This window comes from Patiria miniata, unplaced genomic scaffold (assembly GCF_015706575.1).
Source record: "Patiria miniata isolate m_02_andy unplaced genomic scaffold, ASM1570657v1 HiC_scaffold_18, whole genome shotgun sequence".
In the NCBI taxonomy this organism is placed as follows: Eukaryota; Metazoa; Echinodermata; class Asteroidea; order Valvatida; family Asterinidae; genus Patiria; species Patiria miniata.
The window spans coordinates 9,426,343-9,442,021 of record NW_024037056.1 but is presented as its reverse complement, the minus strand read 5'-3'; the positions used below and the strand labels follow the sequence as shown (position 1 = coordinate 9,442,021).

The following is a 15,679-nucleotide window of genomic DNA, read 5'->3' as shown; positions in this document are numbered from 1 at the left end:
TTATTGTTACGCAAATTAGGACCGAGTTATGGGGACTTTTTGGTGTCCCCACAGCATTTTCGGTCCCTAAAAATACTTCGTACAGACGAGTGTATGTCCCCACAACTACGGAACAACTGTATGTACATGTGCGTGCCATTTCTTATACACAAAAGTGTCCATGCATGCAAGCAATTCAACAGTAAGGAGCATTTGCTGCTTGATGTCTAGTGAATGCTGAACAGTAAAAAAAAAAAAACCCTTAATTCATACAGATTCAAGCATTTGATTTTCCTTTAGTGCTTTTACTCCAATGTAAGAGCTTTTACTTTTTGCTTGAACTTCCTAGCATTTCCTAAGCTCCGAGCTCCAGGCAGTAAACCTCATCAGTTACCTAAGGCTCTGTCAGCGCCGCAGTCCAGCAATTGGATAGAGTTGGTTGAATCGATGAGGATTTTTCAATAATAGTCTGGTATTCTTGAAACATTGAATTTTCATTTGTAGACGCTTGCTCCATATTTAAATGAATGATGGCGGTCTGCCCTTAATTTTACGGCAGTATACAAGACATTGCACTTGCATTGAACTTAATGAACAGTTACAGTGATGACAACATTTTACCCACGACTGTAAAATAATAATTGGTTGGTTTCTAATGGTATATACTTGAAGATACTAATAGGGCGATGGGTAGTCTGTTCGTAATACAAGCTCAATCACGAGTACGGAATCTACGAATAGCCCATGAAGGACATAATCTCGTATTGGGTACATCATTCCGTCCCCATTGTTACTAAAACCAAAATAGTTTATAATCTTATGAAGGCTGGCAGTTATATTTACACACCGTGTCAACAAGAACGTTTACACACGATTTTGCATCAGAATGTGTCTGTTTATTTATTTGTATCGTTAATTATTAATAGCCTAGGCATGAAGTCAGCCAAGGGCATATCTTGCATCAAGGGGGTATGACCGTGGTTAGAAATTGGTTAGTATGTGGTGGTTCACATTTAGTCCAAACACTTTGTGGTAGCCATTGCCAATTCTGCGGTCGCATTCAGCGAATGTTTCTAACAAATTTTGAAGTAGTTCTCACGCACAGCTAGATGCATGCATTTTCAACAGTTTTGCAGTGGCTTAATTGATTAAGAGAGAATCTACGAATAAAAAAAAGGAATAAAAGGACATTGGGTTGCAACTTTATTTAGGTTAGCTATATTTTGCTGAACGCTATCTGATAATTCGTAATTTCTGCTGGGTCCGAGTGGAATCTATGTAAAATATTGGTGCATAAGCTAGCTTGAGAAATTGTAAAGCAAAATAAATGACTTACCTCTAGCTGTCTCGAAGGCCTCGGTCATTTTATACGCAGATGATACAGTGGTTATGTACAGCGGTAACAACATTGCTGGCAGTGAATCTATTCTGAACTCAGAACTGGATCTTATTAATGATTGGCTCAAACTCAACAAACTCACCTTAAAAGTTTCAAAAACACAATGTGTGTCAGTTGGGACAACCCGGAAACTGAATGGAGTAGATGATATGCAGTTACATATTGATCAGATGCCTTTAGAAAAAGTAAATGTTTTTAAGTATCTTGTAATTTGGATGGATTAAAATCTTAATTGGCGACAACTTGTGCAAAACCTGTCAGTAAAATATCTAGTAAATTGGCCGTGCTCAGACGCCTTAAAGGATATTGGATTCTAACGCAATTAAACTCTTATGTAATTCTCTAGTGTTGCCGCATTTTGAGTACTGTTGTCCTGCCTGGATTAGTGGATGTACGGAGCGGTTGACGAACAGTCTCCTTAGACTACACAAACAGATGGCCAGAATAGCTCTGAATGTTGACTACACTACTCCTTCTGTTGAGATGTATGTCGGATTGAAATGGGTTCCCATAAAAGACCGGTGGGATTATCACATAAGTACTCTCATGTGCACAATTGTTAATGGCAGTGCTCCGACTTACCTCTCTGATGAATTTATTCTCGCCAGAGAAGTACATTCACACCAGACTAGGAATGCAGTAGGAAAAAATATATGTCCCCCTAGACCTCGAACCAGAGCAGGTAAACAATCTTTTCATTTTGTTGGGACACAGGTTTGGAACAACTTGGCACCTAATGTAAAACTGGCCAATGATCTCACGTCTTTCAAAACTCTGTACTGGGCAAATAAATAAATGAAAGTTACATGTGTATAGGGATTTATTTATGGTTCTTGGGGATTGGTGTTGGTTTTATATATGTTTTTTTTAAGAACAGTTACCTTTTAATACATGGACAAGGGAAAGCGAAAGTCAATTTTTAAACAAGACAATGTTTGTTTGTTTTTAACTTGGGTTAATGTTTCATTTTAAATCTGTTTATCTATACATCGTCTGTTTTAATCTAGGGTTTTAATGTTATGTGGTTTTAATTACTTCGGTTATACATTGTCTGTTGTAATTTAGGGTTTTAATTTGGTGTGGATTTAATTTCTTGGATTATTTTGTTAGTAATGTATTCATTCTGTCTTTTATTGTGTTCTTTGTAATTTTTGTCATTTATATCATGTTTTTATGTAATCCAGGGCCCCCAGGGAGAACAGTTCATCGACAACTGATGGGGCTACCCTGGTAAAATAACACGAAATAAATAAATAAATAAATACATTTTGGCGTATAACAGATTACAGAATTATTTTCATTGGAATAATGGGAAAAAAGTTTAACTGTAAAATAATACTGTTTTAAATTGCTGGACTTAGAAGTCTGTATACACGTGAAATAAAATTGAGGTGGTGAGGCCTCGAGTTTTGTGTGTCGTTACGATGTCGTTCTGTCGTCATCACTGAGATTACTTGAGCCGAAAACCTTAAGTTTGTTATTTGTTATTATTGTCGCAGATTGGGAGACAAATATACTCCAGGAAGATATCATGGGCCGAGAAGTCCGAATTATAATCCAGGAACAATATTTGATTAAGAAGAAGGTGCACTCAGTGGCCTATACAGCATGGAGAGGGGATATTACTCCCCCCCCCCCCACAATGTTGTTAAGTCGTAAATGTTATGATTAATGGTATATCAGAGAGATCTGGTAACTACGAACTACTTTGCTTGTGCATTTCGTAGCATGCACCATATTGAAACCTCTTCACGGGTTTATACAACAAAACACACAAGTATTTTAAGACGGTTTTAATTTAGTACAGTCAATGGTACAGTCCAGTCTTAATTTTGATTCCCTCCTCTCACATTAAAGATAGATACCCTGCTGGCTGCACAGTCGTATTTCCAAAGACTGAGTCTAAGGACAACACAGTTCAGCATGAAAATCATTTTAATTACGTAGACTGAAAAATAAATAGTGTTGAAATAATTTCTCCAGTTATCGGTACAATAATATCTCAAGTGAAAACCCGACTGTGAAAGCCCGATTTTTTTTTTAAACTTGTAACACTTGTAACACCGATGTTCATGTTACCTTTCCTCCATTAGGTATGGTTGTTATGTGCGATATAACTAATCAACACTTTAAATTTCACGTAGCGTTTTACTGTCTATGTACTTGTTTATTTGGGCAGATACTGAAGCTCCTGTCATAACGTGCTCAGCTAATCTGACAGTGGTCACTGATTCGGGCAGGAAGGTTGCTACATTGTTACTACCCGCAGCTGCTTCTCTTTCTGATAACTCAGGATTGGTTACTGCTATCATCAATTTAGATGGTTCTGGGCAGAATTACAATTATGAGGCCAACGATGACGTCATTCTGAGCCCATCAGGGTCGCCACATATGTTACACTAAACTGCCTTTGATGGCTCTTTCCATAGAGCGTCATGTGACATGTACATTAATGTTGTTGGTAAGTTCATCTTTGCTTAAAAATATGATGGTTGAAGATCTTAATCTATGTAAATCCCCTAGATAGGAAAGTCAGTAGAAAGTTGAGTAAAGGTTGATATATATGTAGATATGATGCAAAGCTCATATATCAAACGAAACTTGTGTAACTTTAAAGTCACAATCCTTTTCTTCTTTCAGGTCAGTGTGATACAGAAAGATGCGGAGGTGTCACGTGGCCTGTGACGTCAGCAGGATCAACTGCAAAGTCAGTGAAGAGATGCTCTCTTAAGACCACGAATAGTGAGAACACTACGCCATTCACTTCAATACATGTTTATTTCGATTGCTATCTATTTAGTTATATTATTGGCCCTTCAACCCCTATGTACTTCCTAAACAATGCTTTTACAAGCAATTTTCGTCATCAGCTGGTCAACCTCGAGCTGTGAGAAACTGTTCAACTGTAAAGCCTCCCGTGTACTTCCAATGGCAGGAGCATGAGCTTCGCAGCTGTGGTGAAAATAGGAATGAGGTTACCCTTGCAGACGTCCGAGAGGTAAAAGCTATATCTATATATACTTTGGGATAGATAAGTCAATCTTGTATGTGTGTACTGTTATCTTGAAAAGCCATTGGGCAATAAATCTTTCGTTGTTGTACGAAGGAAAGCTATACGTATTTTTGATCAATGATCCAGCTGAAATCGTAGGTCTTTCTGGATTATGTAAATCTGAGATCTAATATTGTTTCGTTACTAGATTGAGGTTAGTACAGGTAACGTGGTTGAAGTGGCCGAGTTCCTGGCAAATCAGACTTCAGACTTGTCTGTGGATCCACAAGATGTTGAGGTGGCTACCTGCATTTTGGTGAACATTGTCGGGGCAGGATCTGGTGACAAAGAGGTAAACGTTGCATGTCAATTACAAATTAGTTTGAGCTAGCGTTGCAAACGGTAAAAGAAATAGGCCAACGTTAACGACAACCTTGGATGCTTTATATTCGGCTTCACTGTTTTCATGTCTTTTGCAGTGAATGAATTGGTATCGGACTGTAAGATACGTCATCGTGACCTCTTAACTCAAAGTTTCCCAATATAAATCAGAAGTCACAATTGAAATCAGATAAACAAATGAGATAAACGTAGGTAGCACTCAACTTTAACCAGACAAAATGATTATGGGATGGAACCAACATGAAACTAAAAGCTCCAATTCAATGCATTCGTTCTGACTCGGTTTATTGCTCCAATTCAATGCACTCGTTCTGACTCGTTTTATTGCTTTGTGAAGGTTACTGAGTTGGTGTTGAAGATTGTTAACAACCTCATCATGAGTGTTGAGGAAGCTCCTGACTCTCAGACTCCCGATATAAATGATTGTAGCCAATCAGGTATCGTCTGGTCCGTAGAGAATCAGGTCTCCTTAACTCCCAGGCAAGAAGGTCAGGTCAGTTTAGGTGTGGACACCATCCACGTCGAGGCGGTTAGCCTAAATCCAAATTAGAATCGAAATGGACTCAGCTTTGTATCAGTACGAATGTCTGGACAAGGGTCACCTCAAGAGAGCACGCTCGATGGAACTGAGATCAAAACCTTCAAAGATTCTAATGAGATTCCTAAGGGGATGGATTTGGTGACATCGGTTCGATTACCAGGAAACATCGTTGATTCGATTCCGTCCACCGACAGTAAGTAGCTTTGGCTATAGACACATTTTGTACTGCCTCCCTAAAACGATGAAACTAAAGGTTGATTGGGAAAGAGGATATTAAGTAAAGGTTTGTTAGGAGGAAGTTATCTGAAACATCTTGAATATAAAACTTTGACTTGTGAAAGGTCTTCACGTTAAGATAAATGGTATTGGTTATCATTTCCTTGAATTTGATGATTAGTCTTCCTAAGTATCTTCAATCACTTTGACGTATGTAATATTTTGTCACTGTGAATGTAGATAACAGCTCTGCCCAACTGAAAGCCAGTTTCTTGATCTACGCTGATGACACGTTGTTTCAGTCTGCTTCAATCAGAGAGTATCAAGGGGAGAACAGATCCACCCGTAAGGTTGCTGGATCCGTCGTCTCACTGACTGTGGAGAATGTTGAACTTGTCAAACTTAAAGAACCAGTAGTAATTAAATTCAAGGCAAGTTAATAAATGTCCAAGGGAAACATGTTTGTAGTGTAAATAAATAACGTCCCCAAACTTCGTTCATAATAAGGTAGCAATTCATGAATACCATTATTGTGTCAAGGCATAAATCAAACAAACATTTTCGAATATCGTAAAACATATCTTAATTTCTGACACAGGCATCTGGCCATGCCACGAAAGAAGAGTTGGAGACGGCCCAGTGTGTCTCCTGTGATTTTGAACTTGAAGGCGGACTCGGTGATTGGTCACTAGCCGGTTGCGCGCGTGCACAGCTGTCCAATGAGCAAGTCTCCTGTAATTGCTACCACGCCACCAACTTTGCTATCATCGTGGTATGTATAACGAGAAGCAAGAATAATCTTTTTATTTGGCTATGTTGGCAGCATATTTGGACACAAATTCAAAATGATCTACTTTGTCTCAAATAATTACTTGATAATGAAACTTCGGGAATATGAATAGCATTACATTTTGGAAGATTATAATTTTCCCATGCTAATGTTAGCAATCGTCAGCAAGCTACTCAGGACCCGAACTGACTTTTATTTTAAATAACTGTATTCTGGCCAAGTACCTGATGATAAAGGGTTTACTCCTTCTAAGCAAGTGCTTGATATCATCGGCCAGTTTGGCTGTGCATTTTCAATCATAGCTCTGGCTATCACGCTGTTAACATATACCTTAATAGCAGGTTAGATAATTGTAATAAGACGATGAACACAATAACCACCATGTTTGCTTATCACCCGGCCCATTCGATCCGTTGTATTGTCTTGTTGCCGATAGACAGTGTTAAAATTTTCATTAAATTTAAAGGAAACTGCGACGCAGCAAGTCTCGTCAGATCTACATACATGTTTGCATCTCCCTGTTGATGTTATATATCGTGTTTCTTGCTGGCATTGACAATGCTAAGGTTAGTTTATAAAAGACATTAATTTCAGAGTGTAGAGATTGATTTCAGAGAATATATGAAGTATTGCAACGGCTACAGCTCTGTGTACAGTCAATGTAGTAGCTGTGACGGCTGTATTCAAATCTCATGACAAGGATTATGCGAGACACGATTAACCCCAAAATTACCCTTATTGCAATTGAAAATTGCTTATCCAAGTTCTTGATCTTTCAACAGGTTACCACAGGCGGTTGCGTGTTTGTGGCCGCTTTACTCCACTACTTGACTCTGTCCACTATGGTGTGGATGGCTGTTGAAGCCAGAAACCTCTGCGTCAGTTTGGTGAATGTGTTCCCAGAAGACACGCCTCGCAACATTCTCAAGACTTGCCTCATCGCTTGGGGTGAGACCCTTTATAGACTTCATGTAGCTTTTTTTTAAATCCATCGGAAATTGCTTGAATTAAGGCACGAATTGTGACTGATGGTCAGCTCCGGTTATTGGCAGTAATTTCCACCATACTCCGTTTATCCCTTTTTAGGCTCACCATTTGGTAGGCTTGGTAATCACCTTAGCTACAGCGTTAAATCACTATGGCAACGAACATTGGTAATTTGATTGTGTTTCTTTTTGCTTTTGGTAAATATGGGTATGTTCAGGTTCATATACATACCAATCCGATCTTAGATAGGGCGTTTTAAGACTATCGGCCTGTCGACCCAATATTGGAGTATGTTTAGAAGCAATCAATGTCTATAAATATGATATACACTCAATTTTATACGAGTCGAAGCTTTACTTCAAATCGACAAACCAAATACGGAGATTGGAGCAGTCATGGTATAGGACACACACATTTTGCTTGGACGATTGGATGAATTGCGTTGTCAAAATTTCGAAACCAACACAGTGTATCTGAAATCTGACTTCGTGTCGGATGTTTCTGAGGCAGATCAGTTGGTCTAAATGAATGATGAAATTTTCCCCACATTCTCTCAGTTGCTTTCTTGAATCGGGTCTTGTGATGTATCTTGGCCTTCTTGCTCCCATTGGTCTCATCCTCATCCATAGCATCATCGCCTTCATCTTGGTCATGCGAAGTCTCGTGAAACTCAGAGCGGCATCTTGCTCCCAGCAGATCTCCAAACGCCTCCAGAATGCCGTGGGAATCTCCGCCCTCATGGGATTGACCTGGTGTTTTGGGTTCCTTGCCATCGAAGAAGCGACTTGCGCCTTCCAACTCATCTTTTTTCTTGCCAACTCCTTGCAGGTAAGCGGAGCTGAGCTGGCTGAATTTTACAAATTACAAACTGGAGATGTGTTACCTCGGGCTTGTTTTAAGAAGTCTTGCAAATGTTTATCTTCTTTAAAGGGCGTAGTTATCTTGATTGTGCTTTGCGTTCGAAGTTCCAACAACGCGCAGTTCTTCAGTCGCTTCAGGTACAGTTTGCTAACCACACACCCCGTCAGGTCTAACGACGCAGAGCTGGTTTCAAGGTCGGCAGTTCCGACTCCAGCATCCGGCATCCAAACTTCCAGCTTTGATGTCTGGATTCCTCGGAACCAGTAAGGGGCGCAGTGACATTAAGAACAGAAATCAATATCAAGTTTTGAAGGCTGATAGAATCATGTGTTTTCCATGCATTTCCTTTGTTTCCAAGAATAACACCACTCATAATCTAAAGAAAAATGTTAAAACCTAAACTGTTGAAGTTTCGATCAGCTCATAGTGGATATAACACTCTTTCCAAAAAAAAAAAACAATAATGGAAAACCATGGACATCCTTATCAGGAAATGCAATTTTATCAAAAGTACTCTGTATTTTCAATTATCAGTCAATTGAGTGTTGATTAAGAAAACACCGACATTTCTTGAATCTTCTAATTAACAACAAGCCAGATGGAAAAATGCACGCGGTGTTTATCAACGTCACATTGCTTAATCTGTTCTTTGAACAAATCTCTATGGAACGTTTGACATGAATCGCTTGTAGCTGTAGCTGTCGTTATTACTATTTTATTGATACGTGCCTTTTTCATATGTATAAATCTAAAATAATTGTTTGCGTTTGTACTTTTGTTACGGCTTTGTTCTACTGAGTGGAAAACTGATGAAAATACGACTTTTATAATCAAGGTGAATATACAGATACTCCATTGCAGTAGATTGTCAGTATACTATATGTTTAATAATGTCTTATGTACATTTATTAAGCCACCATAAATCGTATCAGCATAATTATTCAGTAATATGAAAAAAAAATCGCAAAAGGTTGTCAAACGTAAAGGTTTAATAAGATAGCCATAAGAGTCCTTGCATCAAGAATTCGCCATGTTCTACCTGTCACTCAACAAAAATAAGACAGAGGCTATGTGGATTGGAAGAAATAGGACAAGACTGGACCACCCTATTGATGTTATTTGGAAGTCAGAAATCACCAGCTTGGGTATTGTGTTCTCTAGCTTCACTCCAGCTCAAGACATTGAGCAGAATTGGACAGGGAGACTAGCCAAAATGAGGAACACTTTGAAAATGTAGGCCATGAGAAAACTTACTATGAAAGGTAAAATCATCATAGTGAAATCATTGCTTTTCTCGCAGATTCTCTACCCAGCTTGATCACTCATTGTTCCTGAGTCTATTCAAAAGCAGGTTAATTCATGTATTTTCAAATTTGTTTGGGATGGAAGCGAGAGGGTTAAGAGAAACACCATAGTAGGTGCATATGACCAAGGTGGTTTGAATATGATTGATGTGAAAAGTGTAATTAACACCTTGCATTTGAAATGGTTAAAAAGACTAGCCAATGATGATATCCTTCCGTGGGAGAATTGTGCTTTGTTTGAATTTGATAAACTTGGTCCAGATCTCTCTGTATTTCACAGTAACTGTAGTGCCAAAGATTTGCTCTGCTGTTCTGATCTGAATAACCTTGCGCCCTTCTATAAGAACATCATTTTGTCATGGCTGGAAGTCAACCCACGGGCAGAGGCTGCAGACATTACTGAAGTTGCGAAGCAAAGAATTTGGAATAACCATGCAGTCAAATTCAAGGGTAAACCGATTTTTCTGAAAAACTGGATCTCAGCTGGTGTCATTTACGTTTATCATCTTTATGACAATCACGGTAATTTCATGACCGCTGATTAGATTATGCAAATCATTGGCAACAAGGGTAACTACTTACTGGAACATTATATTGTCATTAATTCCCTTCCCGTGGAATGGAAACAACTTCCAAAGAAACGATTGGTAACATTAATATTGATGTTCGAAATGAGCTAATTAAGATGAATATGAAGCGCATCAGGAAGAAATTTACTGGCACAAAATTCACTACCCCCATAGCAGACACATTTTGGAAAAACACATTCCCCACTCATAACTTTGTTTGGGATGTAATATGAGAGGCTCAACTATTGCTGTCCAGACAGTACGTCATTTTCAATCAACTGGAAAATCATTCACAACTGTTACCCCACGCAAGTCTGGCTTTGCAAAAGGAAGAAGAGTGATTCAGAAAATTGCACATTTTGTCATGATAGTTATGATTACATTGAACCCTTTTTTAGGTCGTGTAAAAAGGTAAACCCCTTTGGAACAAAATCGAAAAGATTGCTGCATCTAAGTATGGCAAATCGATCAGTCTGTCCGTGGAAAATATTCTTTTCGGGGTCGGGGAAACATACAATAGTTATCGGTTTTTTGAATACTTTAATTAATATAGGTAAACAAACAGTGAGTCGTTTTTAATTTGGCCAGTATTCCAACCTTATCATCCTTTTTGAGCAGAAACTCCAGCTTCGTCATGGCGAGTAAACTGTTTTGTAAAAAAATTTTTGTTGTGTGTAATTCAGTAGTAACTATAGAGCAGACGATTAACTGTACACGTACATAGATTATTGTTATTTAATCGTTGATTGTATCTTTGAATAAAACAGAAAAAAAAAAAGTTTAATAAAGAATATGTTATATCAGCTGTAATAAAACCTGTTTAAAGCTTTGGGTTCTAGATGCGTTAAACCTGGGACGAACTCGGAGGTCAGGAAAAACCCAAGGGGACTGATATTATTTTATCCCAATCTCCAACCAACACCTTTTACCCCAAACAAATATTTATCAGCTTCACGTAACGATGAGCAGTTACCCAGACGCAAGGAGGACAATTAACGAACGGCGGACTTCGGCCTAGTGGTAGTTCGTTTAGTGGAAATTTACCACCGTTCTGTGATTGCGTGACTACTTAAATGTAAACAGAGCACTATTAGCTTAAGTGCATGTACAGTATTGTTGTTTTTGCCTCATATTCAGCCTTATTCTGGTTAAAACATACTGTAAAATTGGCACTCATACAGATGTTGAATAGCGCCATCTTGCGTTAGAATAATCTGCTCATATGTTGACTAGCACTAGTCGGAGGTTACTATTGAACAAGAGTTATGTAATGTGTTATGCAACATTAAGAAAGATCTGGTGGAACCAGTCGAATATTCATGTAACGCGATTTATTGGGAATAGTAATTCAGTTCAGTTCTTCAAAGTTCCCGTGAATTAGCTAAAATGCGTATTTGGAAAATGACATGTTTCTTGTATGCAACCAAGAGAACTCATTACAGTTTTTAATGATGTTAACATTCTTATAATCCTTTTTTGGTTGATATTGAAACAAGTGTTTAATTGTAGTGCACCCTCACGGCCTGTAGTGGAACCAGCTAGGGACGCAAGTTGTCCACATGTTCACATGTTTTGAATTACTATTTAATAGGTGTTTTTTTCTTCCATTATGGTGATCCCCAAACGGTTGTGTCCTACAAATCAACCAACTCAGAACTAATAGTGGAAGGAAATTATTGACTCCTGACTCTTTTACATCCAGCTTCATTGCTTCCTGTAGAAGTGTTTTCCCCATCATCATCATCATCTTCCAGCCATATTTCTGCTACTGCACCCCTCCCCCCACTTTTCTGACCCCCCCCCCCACACACACACACCCACACACACACCCAAACACCCACATGCTGGAATTTACTACCTTAAGGAGACATGCACACAATAGGGAACAAAAGATTGTATTCGTCTCCACAAGAACATTTTCTAGTCTCCACAAGAATTTCACGAAATAGATATAGGGATTTTACTCAAAAACTAGGAATTTCCAAGGTAGGTTGATCCGTCGCAAATGGAAGAGTTTTAGAAAAGGGATATTTAGTCCAAATTTCAGCCCAGGAAATTAATTCTGGTTAAAATAAGAGCATTTTGAAACTTCAATTTCAAACTCGAGAACTTTACTACACGAGAACAAAGAAATGTCTCCACAAGAATACAAATTCCAGAATGTGTGCACAAGTATGTATTTGTCTGCAATCATTGACGGCCTAATGTCTCTTTTTCTTTTGGATTGCTGGAAGCGATCCGGATCTGGGTCTGGATACAGGATATGTGTTTTAAAAGGCTTCTTTACCATTTATGCGAGTATTTCTCACCCGCACTGACAAGCATGTAAATAGATGAATTTTGTTTACTTAGTGATATAGTTTAATTTCAAACAGCACAGCTGCAACGTTATACCATACAATCCATTGGGGCGCTGTTTAAATCCGACCATTATGAACACATATTACAGAATGCTGTACACATATTCCCCTTTACCATATTTCTGTTCACAGATTCAAAAACGTAAACGTAAAACAAGTTGGGTTTTCTGTTCTCGTTTTTCAGACGCATAAACGGTAACTGGAATACGATTTACTTTTTCTGTTTCTTTACAAAGATTGTAATAGAGTAAGCGGTTAAAGGTTCGGTTTTTTTTTCTTTTGACGATTTTCAAACGGTAAGTGATTAGACGGTATGTACACGGATCTTTTTTTTAAATAAGATTTTTTTCTACCTTTAAATTGAAGAAAACGTGTGAAAGTATCTCTCATCCATGATTTCGTAGATGTATTATAAAACAAGAAAAAGGAAAAATAATACTAATAAAAATGTGTTTAATTAATAATCTGAAATAGATGATAAGTAAACAATGTATTTACATCCATTATTTACAGCGGAATGATTGTATCCAGCTCGATTTATAGCTCAAACATTACTTATTAACCAAATACATTTACTCGTTTTTGCACGTAACACAAGAAGATCATTGTCATGAAACATTGAAACTATAATGCTCTTATCCACGGTTAAAGGAAAAAATATACACGCAAAATATACAAGCCAAATTTATTCAGATTAACTCGGAGATCTGTCAGCAGAATGTTAGCTAAAACTACACAGACACCATTATCGGAATAACAACAGACATTGCCAACTATTTATCACATATATTTTAATGTTTTAATTTAAGTAAATCGAATATCCATTTGTAGAATTCGTGCCAATTTCAATGAGTGTCTCGAGCATTGACGGGGAACCATGCATTCAATACAGTCGCCTTAATAGTTAATCGTCCTTTTTTCTATTTCTCAATCACAAGCAAACTTATTAAACGTATTACAAAGTGGGTTTCTAATTAGTTCTTCCAAATAATCCGTTCTAGTGTACATGAGTTTTCATACATATCGTATATCTTTTTTTCTTTTTCTTTTTTTTTATTTCAGGCAACGCATTTAACGGACGTTGTCCTTGGTGGAGCAGATTACATCCGGTCGAAGACTTTGACGGAGTGCATGTCTGCGACAACGACGTTACCGGCGGGGGTGAATGCCATTTCAAACGGATTGAACAACCCTTGAGCTACTGTTGCTATGAATTTACCATTTAAACCATAATGTTGCACAGCACCATTCCCAGTTCTCTTGAAATTAACAGCGATATAGATGCTCCCATCAACATCATCGCACATGACACTATTGGGACTCACAGGTTTCCCGTTTCGTAATGTCATTACGTTGAACACCTCATTGCCCTTCAAATCAACGCACATTAACCTCTTCTCCTTGTCGTTTGTGAAGATCAGCCGCTCTTTGTTGCACATTGCCAAGTCATTTTTAACCATGTTGTTTGATGTGCTTGTAATCAACGATCCGTCCAGGTTGTGGACACTGATGACCTTTCTTCCCCGGTCAGCCACTGCTACACGTTGCTTGTCCACAGCAATACCACGTAGGTCACTCTCTGATCGTCCCTCTGTATCATCAACTGTAGGTGTAAACTCGCGAACATACTGTAGCTCTTTGTCAAAAACCTTCACTTTATCTTTATCCGTGACGAAAAGCAGATCATCACAGTTCACTGCCACGCTAAAAGGATCATCCAATTCATGACATTCGGCTCCTTGAGCAATCGATGTTTTGAAATGCCCAGTGGATGTAAACAACGATAACCGTTTCAAGTCTGTGTCACATACTACGATGTCACCGTTGCTGAAACATTTAACGGCCCCTGCACACTGGAATTTCCCGTCACCGTTGCCCTTCTTGCCGAACTCTTCCTTCAACTGCCATTTCTCTTTGAGCAATAGTTTCCCAAGATCCGTGTCACTGACGACATCTTGACATGTGACCCCGATGAACGCCATATCCACTTTTGCCGGTTCACACTTCAGCTCCTTCTGGAATTCCAAGTTATGCATCACCTTCGGCTTGAGCTCTAAAAGCTCAAAATCATCGGCTTGTCTCATCAAGTCATTTACGGCCGTGACGATCTGATCTGCGCGTTCCATCTGGCTACGGTTGTGCATGAGCACCTTTTCATACTCACTGTCTCTCTCCAGACCGATTTGGTCGACCTTTTCGTTGAGAAGCTTTGCTTTCTTTCTGATTTTGGCGATCTCTGCTTCCGCCTTTGCAGAAATATCACTACGAGCCTGAGCAAGATTCTTTTGTAATCTTTTTCGTGCATGTGTGATCGAGTCTCCGTTTGATGCCAATTGTTCTTTGCTTTTATCGAACTTTTGCAAAATGTCGTCGACACTCTTACGGAATGATCCGATGGCGTCATAGATTGCAGTGTACTTGTGATCGGCTGTCCGGTGTTCTGTTGCAGCACACATTGAGCAAATCAATATATCACAGCTTTCACAGTAAAAGCATAATGACTGATCAATGTGCTTTCTACATTTTGATTCGACAGACTTGCTAATATCTGCAGGTAAAACCCTCGATTTGTCCAATTCCTCTGCAGGAATGATGCGATGGTCTTTGGTATATTTCAGAAACTGGTGTGCCTCTTGGCATTTCTTGCAGATGTTCGTCTTGCAGTCAAGACATCTTGATACAGTCTCATGTCCTTCATCACACGATTTACACGTCGCACAAGTAGTTAATGCCTTCCCTAAAAGCTGTTCTTGTTTGTGTATTTCATCAACAAGAGAAATCAAAAAGAAGCTGGATGAAAGACTCTGCAATCCTCCATCAGGAACTTCCGTTTCTCTCCTGCAGACTGGACATGTTATTTTCTTTGACTCAGACTTTTGTTTGCCTATCATATTTTCTAGACAGTTCAGGCAAAAGCTATGCAGACAGTCCAGTATCTTTGGATCCTTGAATCGACAGCAACAGATCGGACATTCCAGATGCCCCTGGCTGATCTTGTCCAGCACGGTTTGAGCAGCAGCCTCCGCCATCTTAAAAGGTATATCCTTACCTAAGCAGATTAAAAAAAATCCGCTTCAATTATTTAGTTCAAAAACAGTCAAATCTAGTGTACGCGGCAGGAAGGGGTGCGAAGTGGGGATGGAGGTTGCTCTAGTCACAGACTCCATAACCACCGAGGTATCGCTCCCCCGTCATATTGACTGAAAAGCAAATCGTTCGCGGGAATCTCCTGTTTTTTTTAAAAGCTATTTCACATATGAAGACAAAAGAAATTAACAA

At 38.8% G+C, this 15,679-nt stretch overlaps 1 protein-coding gene across 1 annotated transcript; it reads right to left on the bottom strand.

The window, feature by feature from the left end:
• Positions 1-13,500: 13,500 nt before the first annotated feature.
• Positions 13,501-15,429, bottom strand: LOC119725100 (E3 ubiquitin-protein ligase TRIM56-like). The gene has a single exon (XM_038196463.1). It carries the CDS (start codon positions 15,427-15,429, stop codon positions 13,501-13,503), a length of 1,929 nt encoding a protein of 642 aa, XP_038052391.1.
• Between the last annotated feature and the right edge of the window lie 250 nt (positions 15,430-15,679).